The 24,842-nt window shown below is 43.5% G+C and overlaps 1 protein-coding gene across 3 annotated transcripts in view; it reads left to right on the top strand.

The window, feature by feature from the left end:
- Nucleotides 1-24,842, top strand: part of LOC147889641 (uncharacterized) — an 83,238-nt gene that overhangs the window by 32,846 nt on the left and 25,550 nt on the right. For all 3 annotated transcript variants that reach the window (XR_015542917.1, XM_087391678.1, XM_087391677.1), the window contains exons 4-5: nucleotides 1,175-1,235; nucleotides 12,913-12,953. Coding sequence is in view for 2 of the 3 variants with exons in the window: in XM_087391678.1 (XP_087247804.1) it covers nucleotides 1,175-1,235; nucleotides 12,913-12,953 (102 nt within the window). In the remaining variant the exon portion in view is untranslated. The remainder of the gene's footprint in view (nucleotides 1-1,174; nucleotides 1,236-12,912; nucleotides 12,954-24,842) is intronic.

Raw genomic sequence — 24,842 nt, 5'->3', positions numbered from 1 at the left:
GAGCTGCTCTGATACCAAATATTAGAAAGAGAGAGAGAGAGAGAGCTAGACAGCTGAATGTTGTGCTTGCAATAGATGAAGTGAGTAGTACAAGAAGTGGGATAGGTTTTGTCTAAGTGACAAAACCTTATCCTTCACTAACTGTAGTTAGTGAACTAACTGTGGTTAGGGGGAAAAACCTCTAAAAAGAGGGAAAAGTGCCCCTAACCTCACATATGTTCAATCGGGCTGTGTCACGGCTTCCCACCTGCTTGGAGGACCTCCACTAAGATTTATGGATCAGTTTTAGAGAGGGAGTTCAGCAGTCATACAGAGGCTACGGGGCAGCGGGCACTAGGACAGGCAGGATTCCAGAGACAACATTCTACCCTGGATAACATCTTCACTCTGAGGGCTATCATCGAGGAGGCGAGATCAACAACATGCATCGTAGACTTTCGGAAGGCATTAATATTATGGGAATGCATGTCCATCACTGTAGCACTGATGTAGATTCAAGAGGAATATAGGTGGTCATTATACTCTAGAAGGAAGCCTCATGCCTGGATATCCATCACATCAGCTTTCATCCCACCCATGCAGCTTGCTGGCCTATTGTTGTATTACAACCTTTTTATGTGACATGCATTACAGATTTCTGTGTCTGTAATTTGAAATTTGTTTATATACACAAATGCTTTTTAGGATTAATGAAGAAATGGTGACTGTCTTATGTTAAAGGGGCATTCAAGTTGAATGTGATCTCATGAGGTATGTCTAGTTTAGGTTTTCTGAAACAGGTAAATATTCTACTGCAGTTCAGCATGCTATTTGTTCAACATATGTAACCTTCGTTATATTAACTAATTAAGATATCCAAAAGGGTAAAACCTGCAGCTCAGCATACATTTGTTCAATATGTGTAACCTTATTCTAGTAACTAATTAAGATATCCCAAAATTTACACCAAAGCTCTCTAAACTGTACAACAAGGCGGGCCTTTCCTGTGCTAAAGCTGCTTGTCAATCCAATATGAGATCATCAGGGGATATGTAGCAGGAACATTTTTCACATGCATGGTTTAGTTTACCGTTTTGCTTCTAGAATAACATGTTAGCATCGTTGTGGCTCTCTTTGAGTGCGAACCTAAGCTTATGCTCATTGAAGAATAATCGTGCAATCTTATTATTGGCAGATCCTAAAGAATTCTCAGCTTGTTGCCAAATTACGTGTATGTGACCTAGGGGCTGGACTTGGTAAGGTAACTAAGTATTAGTGACTCCAAATTTGTGTTCTAAGATTTTCTTTTTCTTTCTTTCACATGTGGAAAATTGCATGATATCGAAATAAGAATGCAGATCCAATGACTAGCTATGTGTGGCAGTCCATAACTCTTACAGGGTCTCGATGGATATCCACGGTCTCAAGCCCAATATGGTTTTTGAAGTCGCAACAATATATTTTTTATATGAGGGATCTTGTGGGACTCTTTCTTTTTCGTGTTTATGAGCCCAAAGTTACAATAGACAGATCGATTGCCTTATGATAGTGAGAATGACATCCTTCCTTCTAGCATCCCCCCTACTGTGAAAAAGGTTTGCACGCATGGTACCGAAAATGAAATTTACATAATTCCATAGAGCTTAAGAAGATGAATACCCACCACGAGCTGCTTCCTTCTATCCTACCTCACTTTGTAATAGCTCTTCCCTAGCCTCCTCCCTCCTTAGCTTTCCTTTCCCCTCCCCGTGTGCTCTTTAGATGATCATGAGCACAGATAACAGAGGAGCACTGACTTTTTCTTCACAAAGGAAGAGCCATGAAGTGCACAATGCTGCATACGTGACCCCGAGGTTGACGTTCATGCGCCTGAGATGAGTATGAAAACAGAAACATGGCTAGTTGAACATATGCCCCAAAAAAGGCACTATCATGGAAGCCTCACAACACCCTGGGGCGAGACACATAGAGCGAGCCAAGGACTGGACTGAGATGGACTTTCGATATGTCTAGAGACATGAGCAATGAAGACCCACCCCAAATAGTGCAAGTCATTATTACTGCGATGTTAATCCAATAGCCCGTGATAGTGGTATAATAGTACTATATTTGTAGTTATGCTAGATTAGACTGAAGGGGAATCTGTTAAAAGTTTTGAGGTTCGTTTTGAGTCAGTGGGGGCTAGTTATGAGGCAATGGTTACAAGGATAGTGACCGTTGGGCCTGGTGAGGCATGTGTGCATGCTGACGATGAGCCACCAAGGCCATCAGCACTTGTACCCACAAGTGGGCTTTGAACATCTCAAACTAAATTGATTCTTTGTTGTAGGCTTGGAGCTTGGATTGAAGCGGAAGGTTGCAGGAAAAGTCCTATGCATCTGCTTTGCAAGTAGCATTGGCTAAAGAGAGGAAGATCATGTTAGAGGCAGAACGTACAGTGTCTATGCTTGTGACACAAGTTTGTGGCAGGTCCCCCGTGGGAGTCAGATAGAAAAGAACATAGAGAAAATGATGGCTTAGTTCAAGGAGCTCAATCTGCATTTGGTACGGGCCCCCCAGTTACGATGCCCACGACAATCCTAAGTATTCAAGTCTTACCATACACAGTATAGTTTTCTTTTTATTTACATAAAGATTGGCTTTCCTCAAAGTACTGAACACTATTCTTAAGTGTTCATAATGCTCAGTAATACTTTTACTGAATACGAGAATATCGTCAATAAAGTTTACAAACTTTCCGATATAAGGACATAGTAAATCGTTCATAAGCATGACGAATGTAGTTGGAGCATTGGTAAGTCCAAAGGGCATTACCAAAAACTCATAATGTCCAAACCTGCCTCTAAAAGCGGTTTTATGCACATCCTTGGCTCTAATACGGATCTGATGGTAGCCACATTTAAGATCTATCTTACTGAAAATTACGGCCCCATGTAATGCATCTAGCAAATCATCGATCCGAGCCATCGGATACCTGTGCTTAATAGTGATATTATTCAATACTCTGTAATCTATACAGAGGCGAAAAGTATCATCTTTCTTCTTCTTTAATATCACTGGCGAAGCAAAAGGTGAGAAACTTGGTTGAATCTGTCCCAACTTGAGGTATTCTTCCAATTGTCTTCGCACCTCCGTCTCTTCAGTAAAACTCAACCTATAGGGAGGTCTATTTACAGGTTCTGCCCTCGGGATTAGTTCAATCTTATGCTGAACATTCCGCTCTGGAGGTAACCCATAAGGTAGCTCATCCCTAAAACAATCAGAGAACTCCTCTGCTATTTGATCAGCCAACTTGGCCATCTCTCTATTTTGAGCAACATCAGTGCTAGCCGAAGAATCATCAATCGGCTCTACCGATGCTGTACAAAGAAACAAAAACTCTTCTTAAGCTTTTTGAATTTCCATTACAGAAACCAACGGTCCTTGAGGTATATCTTTTTCACCTCGTAAGACATACAGCACATCATTCATCTTGAATTGATAAATGTGCTTTTTCCAATCTATGGCTGGATTCTTCCTAGAATGCCAAGCCTTACCCAGGGCTATGTCTGCATGAGCAAGCTTAGTCATTTCAAAATCAAGCTTCTCAGCATAGTCCTGAATTTGAAGCTCCAACTGGGTAACCCTTTGGTCCCATACTTCAGTTGAACTTCCATCCGCCATTCTGACTGTACATGCATAGTTAGATGGGCTAGTCTTTAGTTTCAGCCTCTTTACAAGCTTGGAGTTAATTACATTGTGCGTTGACGCTGAGTCAAACAACACAATGACATCATGATTAGCTATTTGCCCTTTCATCTTAATGAACTCCGTATCATTAAAGGCTGTATACCCCGTTGTTGCGGGCTTTGACATGATATTATCAGGTGCACTAGTTACTAACTTAGCAACAGACACACATAACAAAAAAGATACTGACCTTTGAGAAGATCCCGCTAGCTGAATCTGCATCTGTTCTGCTCTGGGACTTCTCTTCATTTCCACGTCGCATTCTGAGACCACCATCTCAGCCATCCGATGATCTTTGCTTCGTGGACAATCTTTCCACTGATGAGGCTGAAGGCATCCAAAACACAAGCCTTCTCTTCTCACTTTTTCCCTTTGCTCTGGGTTCAAAGAAGACTTCGACCAAGCCTGGGCTGCCATTGGTATTACTTTTCTTTTCATTCCAATGGTGGTACTTGATTTTGGTGCTTGGCTTGACCACTAGGCTGTGAGGCACTCCCTTTGCTAATCCACTTCTTCTTAAACCCAGTTTTCTTCGGGTACTCATACTGAGTCCCAACCTGCACAAACCCACTTGGTCTGTTCCCTTTTGCATCCTCATAGTTCAGGGCTATGGCAATTGCTTCATCTAGCGTGTTCGCATACTTAGCCCGAACTTCCATCTTGATTCGATCATTCAATCCAAAGATAAAATCTTTTACTTGGATTATAAATTTCTCTGACGAAGGTTTCGATACTGATCCCAAGCTCGGGATGCTTCGTCAGGAGGTAAGAAGTGTTTTTTTAAATTCCTTTTTAAACCCCTCCCAAGTAGTGAATGCCACTCTATCTTTTTGCTATTTTATCCACCATCTATCCGCTGCCTCATTAAACATATGGGTGGCCTCGCGGATTTTCTTCATATCATTCCTGATTTCACAAATGGCGAAGGCCTCGTCCCATTTGTGTAACCAGGTCTCAATGATATTGGAACTACGGTCAGACATCCGACCATAATACTTTTTTGGCCTATAATTGGCAATATTGGGCACCTTAGTTCTCCTAGGCTCGATCGTATGAACACTGGACTCCGATTCCATTGGAGATTTACCTTTCTCTTCACGGGATGGTCTAGCAGACATACTATGTACCATTTTCCTGAGCTCAGATTGCCCTACATTTGCTTGTAACTGCTACGCTAAAATCTGTTGCAAGGCATCCTCTAACATTGCAATTCTACCAGATAGTGTATGACCTGCTAGGCGCGACACTTGCGGGGTCGGCCGGACTCCCGACTCTACGAGATCCATCCTAGAAGCTTCTTCTTCTACTTCCATTTAGGTCGATGGGTGGTTTTTTTTTTTTTTGGGTGAATAAATTTTAAAACACCGCTTGAAACTGTATTTACAAATCAAAAGCCCAACTTCCAAATTTATAGCTGACCAGACATATATCAAATTGCAACCAAAACCACTTTTCCATATGCCAGGGAAACTCCTGCAATCTCAGAAACCTCAAATCCTTAAATCAAAAAAAGAAATCGAAAGCCCCCTGGTATCTCCACGCGATCAACACACGCCAGACTGGTCTCATGGGTGGTGCGATCATCCGCTAACTACAATTGAAGGCTGATGTGGTGGCGCGAGTTCGTGTACCTTGGGAAAAAGTTTCCTTTAACCTCAACTATGAAATCCTCGTGGTCAATTTGTTACTGAGCAATTGATCGTTGCGATTGATTGATACCGACTAAAATCAGCCGCTCACAAGCCAACGCTATGGCAGTCTTCACGAACTTGAACTCCTGCTCGCATGCTGGACTCGCTTGGCATGTTCCAATTTAGATCGCGCCTCAGTCGCTTTCTTCTCGCCTAACACCTGGATCTTCTTTCCAGACGTACACTACGGAGACGTTATGTAATTCGATCACAAGACACAAGCTTCACCCAGTCCGTGCGCGATCAAGAACAAATTAAATTGTAATGCTCACGTCCACGACGAAAGCATCAGCCCTAGGCTTAACTACTCTCTACTCGTCGTCCTTGCTCTGTAGTAGCTGCAGACCACAAAGATTCTTATATAGAGGCTGAGGGCGTCGAGGCCTGCGCGGTTGGTAATTCTGAAGTTGATATAGTCCTCGTGGTTGAAAGGCTTGCAGTAAGCCTTGACTTGCTCCTCTAACGGCCTCACGGCTGTAGCTTGCTAAGGCTAAATGAAGAAGCTGAGCGACAGCCTCGCCAACCGAAATTGAGCACAGCCTGATGTTTTGCGCATCGTTCGTCCACACCTTCATCCTCTTTTCGGATCACCCGCTCTGATACCAAATATTAAGTGCAAACTTGTTTACTCCTATCTTGACGTCGAATCACGGGCACAGGCACAAGGATTGTCCTCCCAGCCAACCTCGGTGGTAGTAGTAAGCTTTCTCTCAGTTTTTTTGAATCGTTACATGAAGGCTCTTGCTTACACAATTCCACCAAGCCCCAAAATTCTCTAGATGGATCTAGTATGCCACATGTCTTCATTTTAGGGTCCCTCCTTAATGCATCATTTACCCCTCTCTTGGCATATCATTAAAACCATTTGCCCCTTGGCACATTTCATGCATTTAGGTCCCTTAGCCTTAGATCAACCTAGTCTAGTGCCATGTCACCTTCACCAAGGACCTTGACCTTGATTCCTTTTTGATCATTTACATGAAGCCCAAACAAATATAATACAAACATTGATCCTTTAAAGGAAAATGCCGACTGACCCTTTCGAGGTCATGTTACCTCGACTTGAGCGTAACATAGTGGAAGATGAACCATAAGTGGTAGTGTCTGCGGTGGCAGCAGGTGCCTGTGGTGAAGAGACAGGGCTAGTCTTTTGATCCATTGACTATACCCCAAAAAGAATGGGATACCATCAGGTGGCACACCAAGTATGACCAATGCGATAGTTGGTACGATCAAGCTTGTCTTCATGTGCAAGCAGTCCAAGAGATTGATGGTGAGCCATTGCAAATAAAAATCCTCAAAGAAGAAGAGTGCTCTGTAAATGTCAAAGCCTCAAGGCTACAAATGCAATGAGCTGGCTGCTCCAAATTTGACTGCAAATCTGCAAATGCCAACCCAAAAAAATAATAGCAAATGCTCTGCAACTGTAAATGCCAAGAAGGCTGGTCAAACACCGAGCAAAATGCAATTTGTCCCAAATCTGCTGCAAGGATCCGTCCAAGGAAACAATGGCCTGTAAAAGACCGTCCCGCAAAAGTGACCTCAAATTAAAGGGCAAATACCTGCAAATCTGTCCAAGGAAAGTCTGAGTACAATGTGCCCACAAATAGTGGCTAAATGTCCTTGCAAAGCAACTTCCGGGGCACGAGAGCCAAGTGCAATGTACATGTGGCAAAAGCCCCAAATTCTGAAGGCAAAGTACCCAATCAAAGGACAAATGCAAATCAAACCCAAACTTGGTAGTATCAAGCAAAGGTCACTACAAATAACAGCAAATCTGGTGAAATCCTCAAAAGCTGAAAGGGCAAAATTGCCAAAAAGAGGGCAAATGTGGAAAAGCCCCAAAAACAATTGTAAGTTTGCAAATGTGACCATATCTACTGCAGTTTCTTACCAATGTCAATGAAAAACCCAAAATTTCAGATCAAAGCCGCCAAATGTCACTGTAATGAGCCCAAATGCAAAAAAATAACGTGTAAATCTGAAAATATCTTTAAGTTTGCCAGCAATAGATCCAAAATCCCCAATTTCGGAAGTTGAAAGAGGGCAAATATTGCAAAAGTCCGAAAATGTGACCCAACAGAGCAAATGTCGCTACAAAATCTGGAAGTGTGACACAAAAGCTCCAATGTCTTGTCCCAAGACTGCAAATTTGTTGTTATGTGATAGGATTGAGGAAATGTACAGAAGATTTTGCAGCTGTACGGCAAGGTTCCAGAATTATACGACGATACTATACGGCAAATATACGCATGATTTGAAGAACTATAGGGATAGTTTGAACATTGTGTATTGCTGATTTGCAGGCTGCCGTCAACGCATGCACTGTACGGGCTGCCGTACGAAAGGGAGATTATTGATGAGATTGAGTGATGTAGGAGCTGACGTGCTAGGGAGTGATGTGGGCAATAATGTGAATGATGACACCCTTGTGGCTATAAAGCTGTATTTGGCTCTTTTGATCTTAGAATGGATAGAATCCGTTCGTTGATCTCCGATACAAAAGGGTAGCACATCACTGATTTGCGCAACCAATGACTCTACTCATATCCTTGAATCTCTACTCAAAGAGGCATGGAATCTCCAATGTATCTTATTATATTGAGGCACCTCATGAGCACATTCTTCTTTCCACATGCAGAATAGGTGCAAAGCATTAGCTCACCGTGATGTCAGGTGGTGTCAAAATTGCCAGGTCTCAATGTGGAGCCAGGTGGTTGACTTGCAGGCTATTTTCACATGCAAATACGTGCTATGAGAATTCTTTGGGGCTGAGATTGGGATTGAAGCTGGCTCATATCTATCATTATCGTATTAGTATACATGTAAGATGTGTGATCTTTGATACGAAAAGAGCGATACATCACTGATTTGTGTAATCAATGATTGCATTCCTACTCGAGAGGCATTGAATCTCCCAGTACTCTAATCTCTACGTGGGCCCAACTGGGGTCCCATTGGGAGTCCTACTTCCTTTGGAACATGTCCAAGATTTGTTGCTAGCGTCCTCAACTCCTCTCTGTAGGGTGTACTCACGGGCAACGTGAGGCAACGTTGAGGCATTGCAATTATGGTACCCCGACTGGGTGAAGTGCTTGTGGGACTTGTGTCTAGTCTCCTTTTGACTAGGCGTCCCTGAAAATTAAAAGTCTTGGTCCTAGCTTCTCTCAACCACTTCTTCTCTTGTGAATAAGTCTATGGTCTCCTATTGTTTTGGGCCGTAAACCATGGTAGGTCTCATGAGTCTTGACCTAAGTTAGGTGACTTCGTGTATGAAGAGTGCGGCATGATTCTAATTTGGATAGTTAACGACTTTGCTTATATTAGTGTATCCATGAGTGGAACGGAAATGATACCTACCTTGGATCTGATAGCATCTGAGACAACACATCACAACATGCTCCTTGGCCTCGACCTCGTGTATCACAAAGAGTGTTGAGCCTCAGCTCTCTATGATGCTGTCACAAAGAGGGATGTTTAATCCCCTTCCTTTGTAGGATGAGATTTAGATCAAGTGGCTAGGTATTACCATATTTGCTTGCAAAGGAAGATTAGAGGAAAATTACATCTGTGACACCCTTGGGGACATACGCATTTCAAATCATGCTGTTTGGTTTGGTTAATGCCTCTGTTACCTTGCAAAGGTTCATGTGTGAGGTGTTCGAACCTTATTTGGGGAAGCTCATACGGATCTTTATACATGACTTATGCATCTACAGTTCGATTGGAGAACATTTGGAAAGACTCGTTTGACTCTAAAGGGAATAGATTATGCTCGAGGAAATTTACCTTGATAAGATCTCAGCAATACAGGCAATACCGACACCAATAACAACCTAGGTGCCAACAAAACACTCAAGCCTCTGCAAGAGGAGGCAAAACAGTTTTAGGTGAGCACATTTCTGCACATTACCAGAGAACAAAAAGCGCGATGTTATAGGTTTAGAACTAGAGTTGGAAGATTGATAGGATACTATTACGTACAAGATGGAAAACCTTCCGAGAAGATGACTAAATAGGAACAACCGAAGTTACATGGGAAGCCAAAACCTTATAGGCTACCAGGGGACACATTGTACAGAATGGGGAAAGACTGATGCTGAAAAGATTGATTGGAAGAGCGGAAGCTAAGAGAGTGATGGAGCCTCTTATCATGCTCCCGTCATGGGAAATAATACATCATAGTAGCTACAGAAAATGTTACTAGGTGGGTTGAAGCTAAAGCGGTAGTCAACTGTAGTGCCAAGACAGTGGTAGCCAACTCCTTACTATGGCCCTGCATTGCTGTCCAAAATTCCAGTTTAAGCGTAGATTCTCTTCAGCATACTATCCTTAGTGTAATGGATTGGTGAAAAAGACCAATGGAACACTATGCAACTATTAGACCTAGACCTTGGTATGGCCTTGTAGGCCTATAACAATTAGTTCTACTTAGCTTGTAGTCCGATTAGGACAGCTAGGTCAGTTAGTCATCATGTGACTATTAGGACTTTTTGTCCTAGCCTAGTCTTACACTAGGGTCAGCTATTATGTTGACTTGTACTTTCATTTTACACAATTTGCAATTGATGTATTGTTCGTATCTGTCTGTTCTGCTGCTTCCTTGCATTCTAACAGTGGTATTAGACCAGATCGTCGATCTTTCCCCCTTTGTTTTTCACTCAGCTGGTCGATCTCTCTTTTGGGCCATTGCCATTTTCTCAGGCTGCCATATTTTTGATGGTGGTCCCCCCATTCCAACGCTTGCTGTAGAGAAGCTTGCTGTTCCTGAGGAGGAGGATATTGCCTAGTTTGTTGCTGGTTGACAAGTTGCAAAACAATAAAATAAAAACTGACATTTGCTGGTTTAGTTAGTGCATCGTTGTTCTAAGAAGGATTGCTTCTTTTTTGTTGGCCGGGCTTCAGTTCAATACGTTGCCTTGTTACTTGAATGAGTATCCAGATGCTGGTTGATGCTTGATCTTTTGTTGGGCTTCTACTACATGACGTCATTGCTAAGTCGGGAAGGTGCCACCTCTTTTGTTGTTGGTTGTCACACATATTCAACGGCAGGAAGGCATTTTTTGGGCATGCTTGCAGGAGAGGATAAGCTTGATGGCACCAACAACCCCATGTGGTCCTACATGATGTGTCATGTGTTGGTAGCCAAAAACTTGTGTTGGTAGCCAAAAACTTGTGGAATATTATTGTAGAGTTTGATGTTGATGGTAGACCTCCATCATAGGTACTTGCCACTGCACACCATTCCGCTTAGGAATAGGTGAGATTGGATGGAGAGATGCAGAGGTCAATGCCAATTCGAGAACGTGTCACAGGTACATGCCACGTCACAATTGCCAAACTCATGGATCAGTTGTCACCTCTTGGTTGGTTTGCTTTCACAAACATGGTTGTTGATCTAAGATGCATGCATTATCCAAACATGTTTTTGAGGGATGCTTACTTGGAAAAATGCATCATTTTTCTTTCCCCAAACATGGAAGTGTGGGTGCAGCCTGCAAGTTGCATTTAGTTCACAGTTATATGTGTGGTCCAATGCGGAGAGCATCTATTGGTGGATATTTATCCTTTGCCACTTTTGTGGATGACTTCAACCATCATACTTGTTTATCCATTAAAATCCAAATCATATGTCTTTGCATGCTTCTAGCAAGTTCTTGCTATGACTGACAATGTAGGTGGACACAAGCTGGACACACTCTGCATGGACAGGGGGGTGAAGATACGTGCCAAAAGTTTGCTGATTTCTTAGCATCTCAAAATGTATTGTGCCATACACACCACAACAAAATGGCTTGCAAATGCAAAAAGAGAACTTTGATGGAGATGGCATGATGCATGATGAAGGGTAACTCTTTGCCCAATGAATTTTAGTTGGCCAAAAGTGGATGGTCTAATCTTTGATCATAATTGCATCTACGCTCATTTCTCTCAATCTCACTCTCTGGATGCCCTTGCATCTCTATCTTCCTTGCAAGCTATGCACCTCCCTTTTCTTCCCTACAAACCTTGCACCTCTATCTTCCTCACAAGCCATGCACCTCTGTCTTCTTTGTTGTAAGCTTGCACCTCTGGCTTCTTCCCTGCAAGCCTCTTGTCCTACCCCTTATTTCCTGGCATGGATCTCTTTATAAACTTTGCACTCCAATACTTGCCAGCTAACTTCTCGCCTAGTCAACAAATTTATCACTTTGTATTTCATCTTGTTCTTGAACGAGTAATTTTAGAAAATCTATCACATAGATTATTGTGTCCTTGAGGAAACAGGCAAGGCACATCCTCTATTTCTTGTCTTGCTAGGGAGATATGAAGTTATGAACCATGTATTTTGGGACGGACTGGACTAAGTGATCTCACCAAACCAGGGCACTTAATCTTATTTGGGAAGTCATGGTTTTGTTACAGGCAAAGTTGGCACCACACAGGGATCGTCCAAGGAGGTGAGCAACACCATTGCTTGAAGGTCAATGATCGATCCTAGCACAGTGAGTCATACCCATCATATTGTATAAAGATGATGCGGTGCTTATCAGACACATCACAGGGATTATAGACGCACCTTACAGATCTGCAGGCTTTTTTTAAGGGCCACGAGATGAAGGTCAACCTGGGTGAAACCAAGGATATGATCTCAACACTAACGAGGCTCAGCTCAAGCAGGAGGGCTTCACATTGTGGAGGAGGCGGCCGAGATAGTTAGGTCTTATGTATACTTGATCACTGAGCACATCAAAATGCCAGTAAGAAGTAGAGATTCCATTTCATAATATCTATCAATCTGCACATCTTACATCGTTGAGAAGTATAGCTTCCTTGTCATAATACCTACTAACTGCATGTTTGTTTTACATAGCTGACCAAACTAATTGGCTTTCTCTATGAAAGAGTTGCTGGTTTCGGGACTTAACATAAACTTGGCCAGACTTTCCATCAGCAAAGACATGTAGCCTTGCACATGTCTCAATCTATAGTTTTCTGGATGTACGTATGATGGCTACTTATCAACATGCATCCAGTCGATGAAAATATTGGATTATTAATTACATCTGTTGGTGGCAATTAATAAAGACACACCAGATCATATCATATCATATCTCTCTGCCCATGTTGGTCTGTCCAAAAGGGAATCCAGGGTCACGAACTTCCAGGTTTCATTACTTTCAGGAGTGTTTCTGCATGACCTCCTTGGTTTCCATGCAATTATTGACTCAGTGGACAAACCCCTTCGCCCTAATTCTATAATGTTTCTGACATGGTCGAATTCGCAAGTTGCTGACATTGACAAGGATTACATTTGTGTCCTCCAACCTATGATTTGAGTCCGTTCTTGCCTGGGACATGCCACTTCTTTTCCATGGAAACAATTCTAACAGAGGACATAAGCTCTTAATTCACCTTGATTTTCATTGCAAAGCTTGTCCTTTGTAGCTGTTTTGAATGTTTTTTCAAATAGACACATGCACAGAATAGCAATAGTGTTTTATACGTGAATGACACTTGAAATTTGGTTCAGGCCTGGCAGGATTGGCAGCAGTAATAGCTGGAGCAAGAGAGGTAATTTTGTGTACTATATCTCAGTAATTAATTTTATCATGGACAGCAAACTAATCATGCAATGAGTTCTATCAATGGAGGCGAGTGCATAGATGTGATTTTCGTTCCAAAGTTTGCTATAATGTATTCTTGCCCATTTAATGTAAGATGGTAACTTCTTTCCTTTTATAAAGGTGGTCTCGACTTCCTCATTAACAACCCTGTGCATGTCTGGAAATGTCAGCTGTGTGGATAATACAGTAGTCTCTGATTTGTTCAAAATGGCCTTTTGTGTCATTTATAAGAATAAGGATGATTTAGAATGGTGTGCAAACAGCATCCTCACAATGATAATTTCTAAGGCTTGCAATCGCTACTCTGAATGCACCTTGGTATGCCTCTTTAGAGAATGATATGTTTGTTGTGAATGCTTTTTCTTTCTTTTTACTTTGAGGGCAAGTCTGCGCTCATAAAATGTGGAACATAAACATGCTGGAAGTATGTATTTCTGAAATTCTTTTCTTGTGGAATTGGTTCTTCTAGTTTTGTTCTTACCAACATTGTTTTCATTGCAAGAGTGAAGAGTCATGCTACAAGAGCATTGAATGTCAAGGTGGCTTTTGGCTTGACAAACTCCTAAGCTTGTGAAGGACTTCATACAAAGCTTTCTGGTCAAAGAATTTCTGAAATGTTTTCCTCTCTTTGAGAAATAGATCCTTCTTATTAACTAAAAAAATAGTCTTCAGTGACATGTGAACGTATTTAATTGCAAATATGTCATGTTGTAAGACATAAAGATTTCGATACCATTGGGTGTGTGATAGTGCTGAGAACAAGATGAATTGTTGAATACGATGAATCTGAGATGAGAAAATGGAAACCTAAAATGCCAATAGAGATCAGCATTCTGAGAAGTGAGGATGTTCCTCCTAATATGAGGCTGGATCTTTCTTTAATACACATGTGGCTTATCTATACCCTAGCACAAAGCGAAGAGAAGGCAACACATCAGATAAGTTTTATGATGATAACCACCACTATGCTTGATGCTCCATCACCGTGATCATGCAGTAAAGCATCAAATAAGCAACTGCTGAAGCTTCGACATCTATTCTTGTGGCCAAGTCTTTCTTATGTCTGTTTAGTATAGAAACTCTAGATCCTGATAGATGAAATCTAGCTCTTCTTGAAAATTGGACAAGAAGGAGGTTCAAGCATAAGCCTAATTGGATGGAGATCAAAGAGTGGAATCCCCAAAATAATGCCACAACAATCTCTTCCACTTATGATAGAATGGTTTGGCGTTTTAAAATTATGGTACTGTTATGACTACTTGACCAATTGAATAGAAATCAGTCTCAATATCTTATTTATGAAGATAAACCTTGCCTAGGCGAGAATTTCCCTCTTAGAAATGAAACATGAGAGATCGAACAAGAACCATTGAATAAGTCTTCAAGGGATTAAGCAGGATTCGCTTGTCTCTAGAAATCCAAGATTGCTAGGGTGGGTCTTTAGTGAAATCAATCTAGAAAGATGCACACTTATGATACCTTGGATGGGGCAGGTGCTCATAGGGCTTGTGTACCAGTACCTTGTTGACGTAGTGTGCCTAATGGTCAGGGTCTCGGTCTTCACAGCCTCTTCTTTTCATGTGAAGAAATCGTTTGTGCTCTCATGCATCTTGGAGCTTGTCGTGTAATGGTCTCATGAGTCTAGATCTGAATCCGGTGACCTCGTATATGAAGACTGTGGCACATCTCTGGTTTGGGTAGTCAATGACTCTGCACATATCCATATATCAGTGGGTGAAAAGATAGTATCCATGGGTGAAAGGATAGTAATTCCTCCCACGGATCTCATACTATTTGGGGCATCACATGATGATATGCGTCTTAGTCTCCACCTCATGTGTGCCACAAAGATTGCAGAGCCTTGTAGGGTCGCATGGCTCCAAATCTGTTGTTCTATCTTAATCTGGAATCTATGGGATGAACTTTGAACTGACCCATGGTGATCCGAACTATGTGGGAAAGATGATTTTGTAGGTAGCTTGTGCCCTGAATAAAGATGTTTTCGCTCAGGTGGAGGAAATGCTCTGTAGAAAGCCATCTTGGTCCTACATTAATGCAGGGGGATATCCATGTCTTATGGATGTATACATGCCATAGGTCAACACGGATGATTTGATGAGTCTCTGGTTGTCATGACAAGAGAAATAATTATTTAGTTAATTAATAGTCATTAGAACATTATTATGTTAGGCGCCAATTGGATGGTGCAACATATGTTTTATGATCGATTAAGCGGTGTAAATAGTACCACTAAACCATATGAGATTGGCTGATGATTATTAATAAAGATGTGCACAAATGTGTCTAGGTCCTAGGGGCAATAGGAAAGAGAAGGGTGCATTAGAGCTCATTGAATGGTAGGTTCAAGAGTCATTGGCTAAGGGTAGGTCTAAATGAGAAGATGGAGCTTGAGTGATCTCAAGGGATATTGATGACGGGGTACTCCCCTTCATTGTGATCATACATAGCATTCTCTCTACCACATTGCATTCATCCACCATCTCTCTCTCACCTTGCAGATAGGTCAAGGTCAAAATAGAAACAAGTACTCTCACTAGGGAGCTCTTCCCCCATTGGAGGGCCTCATAAGCATCGAAACTTGGCATGCATTGCACACATTCACATTCTTGCAAATCTGCACAACCCACCGTAGGGACAAGAAGCGGAAGAGGAGGAGCAGAGAAGAAGCGAAAAGAGGAGGAGGCGGAACAAACAGGGCGGACTGCAGAGAATGGGGAGGCAAGACGCACGAGCAGGAAGGTACACGTGCAAACAACACACATGTACGAAAAGCACCGCGTGAATATTCGGCGAGGTCAACCTGTAGCTTGCATTGCTAGGGCGGATAGAATCCTTGAACCTTCGCACACATTTCTGAAACTTTGGAACGTGAAGCATCTGGCCATCCAAGGCTGAAAGTCGAAGGTCTCAGAGTCCAGAGGTTTGCCAGAAATTTCTGCTCTTTGGACGGGGATCGGGGTGTCCTAATGGGGTGACTTCCCCCCAGTTTGAATGCACCCTTAAAACCCTTAAACCATTAAGAAAAGGGAACTCCCTCCCCGTTCTTCTTAATGGGAAGTCAGATTGGAATGAGGTTTTGAGGGGATGATCTTCCCACCAGGTACCCTCTATACCGGTAGCGAGACCTCTAATTCACTCAAAATTAGCAACCCAAATTAAGTGTACCAGTTTACAGCAAAAGAGAAGGAAGAAGAGCTAATTTTAGATTGTTTTTCGACACAAACAAAGCAGGAGTTAGATAAATACCACCAACTCTATAACATTTGACTTTTGCTGTAAAATAAACCTCCATTTTGAAATTGCAGCAAGTCATTTCCTCTCTTTTATTAGTAAAAGGAAAGAATGGAAGGGGAAGGGAGATATGATAATGAAATTGTCCCTTTTCCTCCATTACCCGAAGGAGAGAGAGAATGAACACCACCACCTCCTCTTGAAGAGGATAGATTAGGTGAGAGTTATACACACCCACGAATAGAGTTACCTTCTCTTTCTTACAAGAACCTCTTCATATGGAGAGTTATCCTTTGGAAATGAAATGAGAAATGAGTCCACCCAAGAGCAATTCAATGAGTTTATGCCTTTAACTCAACAATGGATTATAATCCAAATGTGAGAGGAAGAGAGGAGTCTCCTATAGATGAAAGGAGAAATGAGTCCACCCAAGAGAAAGGCGATGAGTTTACACCTTTACCTTAGCCTTCTTAGAAGAATATCTTCATAGGGAGTTCTCCTTTGGAAATGAAAGGATAAATGAGTCCACGCAAGAGCAAGACGATGAGTTTACACCCCTTTTTCCCTCATACATGGATTATGATCCAAATGTGATCCTTATGTCTTCATGTTTATGTACAAAATGTGAAAGCGGGGATTTGCAAGAATGTGAATGTGTGCAATGCATGCAGAATTTTGATGCTTATTAGGCTCTTCAATGGGGGAAGAGTGCCTTGGTGAGAGTACTTGTTTTGGTTTTGACCTATATGTGTGCAATACATGCAGAATTTTGACGCTTATTAGTCCCTCCAATGGGGAAGAGCGCCCTAGTGAGAGTACTTGTTTTTATTTTGACCTATATGCAAGGTGAGAGAGAGATGGCAGATGAATAGCAGGGTTGAAATCATACGTCGATGGCTTCTCACTAAGTCATAATTACATCCATCATCTAGGAGAACCACTATTCTCTACCTAGTCATGAACCCATACACCCTAAAAGGTCATCAGGCCCAAAGGTATTGGCTGAATGGACAGCATTCACTATTGGCTCAATAGTCACGGTAAATTTCTGGGATGACGAGGTAGAAGCCTCACCCTCTTGCTTGGAGACCTTGGCTTTCCCGTTGACCGAATTTGTATTGGCAATTTAAGCCAAGAGAACAAGACATTTATGCCACAGGGAGCAAGACTCAGGATCTCGGTGGCTTAGTCACAGATTTGAGAGCACGCGCCTTGAGCTCCAGGACACGGAGGTTCAGCAGGCTGAGTTCTCCTATCACTCCTCTCGGGCCCAGTGGGTATAGCAGGGGGACAGGATGACGAAGCAGTTCTTTCAGACCACTGGACCTCGATCGGCAGGCACGCACTTGCAGCGTTTACGGGATTCATAGGGCATCTTTCTTCTATCTTCCTCTCTTTTCGGGTAACTCTAAAGAGAGTTTCCAAAATTTGGCTGTAAATTCAGCATTACTCTCATTGTCAAATTGCTAAACCTTTCCCAACGAGGAGGCCTTACCACGTCCCCTTCCTGCCATCAAATTGAGACTGAGATTTTTCATGAGTTAGAACATCTCATGAATCTCCTCTTTTAAAAATCCCTCCTTTTTAGGCTCTATCTTAGATGGTTCGTCCATCACAGGGAAGGTAATTGAAGGTCTAGTCTGTATCATAGGCATTTCACAGTTCAACTGAGCCAACCACTTTTGTTTCCTTTCCTTTTCCCTAGCTACTCTCAAAGCATCTTCATAGGTGGGCAACTCCTTGCACTCCACCTTTATCCGGGTTTCAAGCTTCAATCCTGCGACAAAACGATCCTTCTTGATCACTCGAGGTGGGACCTCTGGCAACAAAGCTGATTGCCACTTATTGCACATCACCATGAATTTGCCCAAATCTATTGTCTGATTAGCATTCTGCTGCAAAGCACACAGCTCCCTCCCATCTCAACAGAATCTGGGATGCAAGCAAACCGTGCCACAAAAGCTGCCCTCACCTTTGCATAACTCGGATTCCTTTGTACCCTCTGTTCATCATGAAAGCCAACCACAAAATCTTGAAGCCAAGTACGAGCCTCACCTACTAGGCCAAAAGATAGTATCTGCAACAACACTTCACGGGCATTCTTGTCTTTGATCAAAGCAGTAAACTCCAAGCTCTCAACACTTCTAAGGATCCTCATTAGGCAACCCATAAAATCGAGTAAAATCTTGAGCCATTTTCCAGGCCTATCTTTGAGCTCACTCCCAATTCAAACCACAGTGATATCTTCTACCATTCATTAAGAAACTAACAACTTCATTCTTTTGTAAGATCATGCGCTGCATTGAGTTTGGTGTTCTTTTTCTTCAGAGCAGATTTTTTCTTGATTATTACTCGAAGACGGATCACTCGAAGTAAATTTTCCATACATTCCGTTTCCCTATGTCCACACCTACCACACTCCTTGCAAACGATTACCTGCATTCAAGCAGTTTGCTGCATCATGTTTTATTAGCCCCTGCCAAACCATAGAAACGAACAAAAACTTGAGCCAATCTTGTAGGCTGTCTTGTCTCGAGTGCACACAATCTCAATCCAAGACACACGGTCCCTAGCAGGATCGCCAAAAAGATGTTTAAAAAAAAAAGGATACCCCTACTTTTAAGTCAAGCCTACCCATTCAAGCATCCATCCTCTACTCTTCGATGACGATTAAAAAAAAAGCTGTAATCCCATTCAGAAGATGAAGCTCAAAAAACAAAGGTCTCAATCGGGATCATGAAGGTGATGTAACAGCCCAAGATCTTCTCATATCACACACTAAAAACCCCAACACAAAACAGCCAAAACTTTGGTTCTGTTGTAGCCGTGCATCAGCCAAAAGTTGTCCGTACACAACAGCTGGTCGTCAGTGCAAAGTGGCTGCACTTAATGTACAACTTTACTCATGTCCCAAGCTGTGCAGCACCGTACAAAACCACGAATCAGATCTGAGGCAGCCTGTGAACCATCCGTACCAACCAACGGAAGCAGTCCGTACCACATCAACATATCTGTACAGCTTGTCGTACAAGCATACACCAACGTGATGCACCAATCTATGAGAGGTACGTATGTAATCCCTCTCCTTGCCTTTGAGCTCACACGATCCAAGATGCCCTCTTTGCTTTCAGCCCTCGAACTCCTGCGTGCAGACAGCCCATACTTCACCACTCAACCGATTGCTCTCCTTCTGCCACTCCTGTGCGATCAACGGCCTCTCTCATCAAATCGGTATCTTCCCTCTCTTATTCATTTTGACGCTCCCACGCCATCAGTCCATACATTCCAGTCACTTCTTCAGCCCTATTGATTGCGCTTCGTAGAACTCTCCACCAGCGTATTCTTCATGTGCCATCGCCAACTTGTCATCTAGAGGCCTCTTTCCGTCACCCAAGCTCATGAACACCGTCAACACGTCAACCCACAAAGATAGCATCTTTGTCACCTAACAATCCCATGCACAATTTATAACACCCCTTTCACCCCTCCTTAAATTTCCTTTGCCAAGAGACTTAGCTCTTTCAAAACAACACTCCACACATATATCATTATCCATTTTCACACACAAGCCAACAAACCAACACCCGAACAAAATTGGAGTCCTTGGGATATAGGGAGATTTTGAGGAGGGTTTTGATGGGACGCAAGGCCACTCTTTGTTGGCCATACTTGAGAGAACCCCAAGCTTATCCTAACCCGTGGGTTGGACTAGGGGTTTCAGCCAAACCCAGAGTTAGGCGCTAAGCCAACCCTCGACTGGTACAGGCGGTTAGGTTAGGCTAGGGTTCGCAGGAGGCGGCTTTGAATGACGACTGGTGACGAGCTAGGGTTTGTTGGTGGCGGCCGTGTTGAAGGACGGGTTAGGGTTTGTGGGCAGCGGCGCTGAAGGATGGGCTAGGGTTTGCTGGCGACGATGCTGGAGGCAGGTGGCGGTGTGGACGACGGGCTATGGTGACGACATGTAGCTGCTGCTACGTTACGATGACGAGGGGCTACGCTGACAGGTAGGGGCTATGAGGATGGGCTACGAGAGAGAGAGGGAGGGAGGGAGGGCGTTGGACGACGGGCTGTGATGTGAGAGAGAGAGAGAGAGAGAGAGAGAGAGAGAGAGCGTCTATTAATCTCTACGAGAGATCAACAGGTCTATGGGAGAGCAAAAAGACCAGCTAATACATTTGTTTAGGGAGGGCATAGGGCAGAGAGAAAGAAAGAAAAGAAAGGTGTATTAACGTCTTTAGGAGACCTCGCGGGTCTATGAGACAAGATACAAGATATATGTAACCCATACAAGCCACTGTGGGCTGAAGCAAAGGGCTCACTAAGGCCCTTGCTGAGTGCTAAGTGCGAAGAATGCAAAAAGTTTATACAAAATATAGTAGGAAAAAAGAGCAATTAAATACTGCTCAGAACCAAAGCTCCAAGTAAAGGAACATGGTAGAGAGAGGGTAGGCTAAGGAGAGAGGAAGTGATACTCAAAAGGAGACACAATGAAATGACTAGAGCAATGAACAAAAGGAGAGTACTCACACGTAGACCAAACAACTTGTACCTTGATACTTGATTGATTTAACAATAGACAAGTACAGCTCTTTTATAGAGCACACACACACATATGAACACCAATGCATATGGGATAACTCCCAATGTGACACGTGGCATCCATAGGACACACTAGACTAGAATTCACACTAGAACACACTAGAACACACTAAAACACACCAAACTGACTCAACTTGGCTTCATATTCTAACATCCCCCCATGAAGGCAAGGTGAGAGACTACTGGAATGGAACCAAGGACAGAACATGACAGTGACAGGACTACTAAATTGTGCAATGTCTGAACTAGACATGGCTGCCATGCCAACTCAGAGGTTGAAGTCTAAGCATGGTTCAGAGGCTGGACTGAGCACTCATATGGCTTTTACATCCCAAACATGACTCAGAGGCTCATGTCTTAGCATGGATGCGTGAACAACTCAGAGGTCTAGAAGACCAATGCACCAACATCCTGGAACTCATATGCCAGGCCTGATAACTAGACCCTATCAATGCCAATACATGGCTCCCACAGTACATCCCCCTCTTGACTCCAGGGACTAACTAGAAACATGGAGTCACACACCATAAAAGAAAAACATCATTTTAGGAGGACAATCCAATGAAGAGGACCTTTATTGACGCTCCAAACTTTCATTTTAGAGAGACTACTCAAGGCAGAGAACCTTTAACTCAAACATTAAAAATATAAAAGATTTTATTCATTTTATACATACAAGGGCAGAGAACCCATGAGCCCGAAGTAGCTACCGCACAAGAGTGTGCACATCCTGATGCAAAGAGGTATGTCTGTGAAGAACCAGGCGAGAATGCCCTCGAATGATGTGTTGATGAAGGCCATAGGAGTAGCTACCAAGGGAGATCACGTCATGACTCTCAATGTGCCGGAAGGAGTTACAAATGTCGATTAACTTCACTTGATTTTACAATGTCCCCAAACAAATGTTACAAAATAGTGACGATTTTACAAAATTTCTTGGCAAGCCTCAAGAGTTTTACATTGAGGAGGCTGTAATAAACTGTAGGAATCAAAGAATCAGAAAAGCCCTAATTTTTGAAATTAGGGTTTCTGATATATTCTCAGAAACATGCAGAACTGTAAGCCCTAGTGCATCAGACGCTAAATATGCCAAAATCTCCAAAAAATACTGAAAATCTGGGCTAAAATTGCAAAAGTTATCACAGTTTTGACAGTTTTTCGCAGATTTCAGCACGAAATGAACCTGGAAACTTGCTGTGAGTATTGGATAAGCTTCTCCTCAGTAGGGCGGCCAGTTTTGAAGCAGAAAACGTCAACAAAGATGGCTGGAACCCTAAAACCGGAGGTGCTTTGGCAATACCAGCAGTGGTTTTGAGGATGGGAGCTGATTTTGAAGGGGCTTTTGCACCAAGATGAGGTGCCCTGCTGTAGTGACTGCAAATATGCAAGAAAATCAAAACCACCCCATCAAAAAGCTGTTTTCTTGTTTCAGCAGGCTATTCTCGCAACTCATCCAAAATCTCTCCAGAAGGCTGGACCAGCAAAGAGAAGGTGCGGCAATCGCTGAAGAGACGGTTCCAGTACAAGATCAAAGTGATGGCGGGCTGGAGCAGCATCGGACTTCAATGGAGAGGCTAAGGAAAGGGGAGGGCAGCTCTACCTTGGCGGAAGAGGGTAGCTTCCATTTGCAGGCCTCCCTCATCCTCTAGGTTGAGCTAGGAGAAGGGAAGAGGAAAGGTAGGAGAGGTGGCTCTGATACCACATGAAGGAACATGGTGGAGAGAGGGAGAGAGAGAGGGGGTAGGCTAAGGAGAGAGGAAGTGATACTCAAAAGGACACATAATGAAATGGAAATGAAATAACTAGAGCAATGAACAAAAGGAGAGTACTCACATGCAGACCAAAGAGCTTGTACCTTGATACTTGATTGATTTGACAATAGACACGTACAGCTCTTATATAGAGCACACACACACATATGAACACCAATGCATATGGGATAACTCCTAATTTGACACGTGGCATCCATAGGACACACGAGACTACAATTCACACTAGAACACACTAGAACACACCAATCTGACTCAGCTTGGCTTCATATTCTAACACTAAGTACATGTGGAGGCTCTATATAACTCGCCTGATGGCCCTCTCCTGTGATGCAAAGAGCTCACATATCTGTTTCTATTGGGCTCTCTCCCGCGGTGGCGGGGGGCACGCTCTCTTGGATCTTTGTATCCGATGGGCTACATCGAGAGTAATGCCTCGTCTCTGGCGGTCCCCTCTGAGGAGGACTGAGATAGGTCAAACCTCAATCATGCCGCCCCACGTGTTGTGTGTGGTCTCCGCATCTCTCGTCCAGCCACATCCTGGTGACGGGTTTCACTGCTGATCCATAGTGCTTTTGTCTCCTCGAGCTCCTCCCCCTCGATCTCATCTAGTGTTGCTGGCTCGGATGCATAAAAATTAGTGACACGTGTCTATGCGTGGTCTAGCTCGGCATCCTGAGGCATCAACTGTAGTAGCTTATCTCTGGCCTGCCGCACAAGGGAATCTCTGTGTCTCCACATCTCAATTAGGTAGAGCCCAATGCAAACCCGGTCGCGGAAATGTATCTGTCCTGTGAGTGGTCCGAAGCGGAGCCCCTGCTGAAAGAGACAGTTGTATCGCCCTTGAATCTCATAGTAGGTCGGACAAACACATAGAAAATGCTCCTCTGTCTCGACCTCCCCCATCGTACATAGTCTACAGACCCGCTGCTCTCTAGGTATGCCGGCTGCTCTCCTAGCCTCAATCCGCAACTGGTGGGACAAGACTCGTATCTGTCCGATAGCAATCCGCAAGGCATGTGAGATTCTCCTATCCTCGAGGTAACTGGGGCCTGATGATGAGACCATGCTTCGATATCCTCAGAAAGTGGTCATGGTAGAACTGGGTCTTGGTGGGGAACTCTGATCCCCCCACCAAGCTCGAGATGTGTGAAGCTGGAGAAGGTCTAACCGTATGATACGGTTAATCTCATCATGTGAAAGGAGTTTCGGTGGCGCATCCATGTTGTACTGAAAGGGGGGATCCTATCCATCTGGATACCGTGGCTATCAAACCATGTGGACACCCGCGCATACCATGGTGCATCAAAGCCTCTCTCTGCCAATCGTCAGTGTCGGCTCGGTAATCTCCACTGAGGTAGGGCCCAAACTCTGTGGAGAAAAGTCACGGTCTGGAAGAGGGCGTCCACCTGAGAGAGGTCATGGCGAACTCTGCTTGTATGATTTGATGGGGAACTGAAGATTTACTCCGAATCATCCTAGATCCCATGATCACCTGTAGCCCCTCTCAAATCTCTTCTAGTCTCAGTAATTGAAAGGTCACTCCCCCGAAAAGGTGTTGCATACATGGCAGTCGGTCTCACGAGAGTGTCAAAAAGCCAGCCCTTCGTCGGTGGATCCTGGAAATGCGCTTGGAAGCACTGCCTCTCTAATTGGGCCAAGGCACCCTTCCCTCGTGTGAGTCGTGATCTGGCGGCATGGGTTATCGTGAAGCCTGGTCTCGTGAATACTGCCCCTAGGTATGTGTAGTACTGCACTATCTCCACTGGCTCCCGTCGGTAGGTGAAACGATGTCGATGAAGCATTGCTTGGGATGTGTTGAAGATCATAACCTTGGTTTTTCCAAGTTTGACTGTCAGGTCCCTCTCTCTGCAGATCATCTCCAAGGCCTCCAAGTGTTTCTGCAATCCCTCGGCTGAGGATGAAATGAGGACTATGTCATCTTCATATAGTAGTATTTGTACCATCAAATGAGCCAATAGGGAGCTCTCTCCTCCTAGGCGATCAACAAAGGATGTGATCTCATCAATGTATAGCCCGAAGAGAGTTGGTGAGAGGGGGCAACGCTTGCTTCACCTCTATGGTGCTCTGAACCCAATTAGATATCCCCCCAAGAGCGCAGACTCGCCCTCTAAAAGGGACTCGTATAGATTCATCACTCCCTAGATCATGACCTCTGGGTTATGCAGCTCCTATAGTCGCCTAATCAGGCGAGA

This window comes from Dipteris shenzhenensis, chromosome 20, assembly GCF_047967505.1.
Source record: "Dipteris shenzhenensis isolate YYH24624 ecotype China chromosome 20, Dip_SZ_1.0, whole genome shotgun sequence".
In the NCBI taxonomy this organism is placed as follows: Eukaryota; Viridiplantae; Streptophyta; class Polypodiopsida; order Gleicheniales; family Dipteridaceae; genus Dipteris; species Dipteris shenzhenensis.
This window is presented reverse-complemented; position numbering and strand designations above follow the sequence as displayed.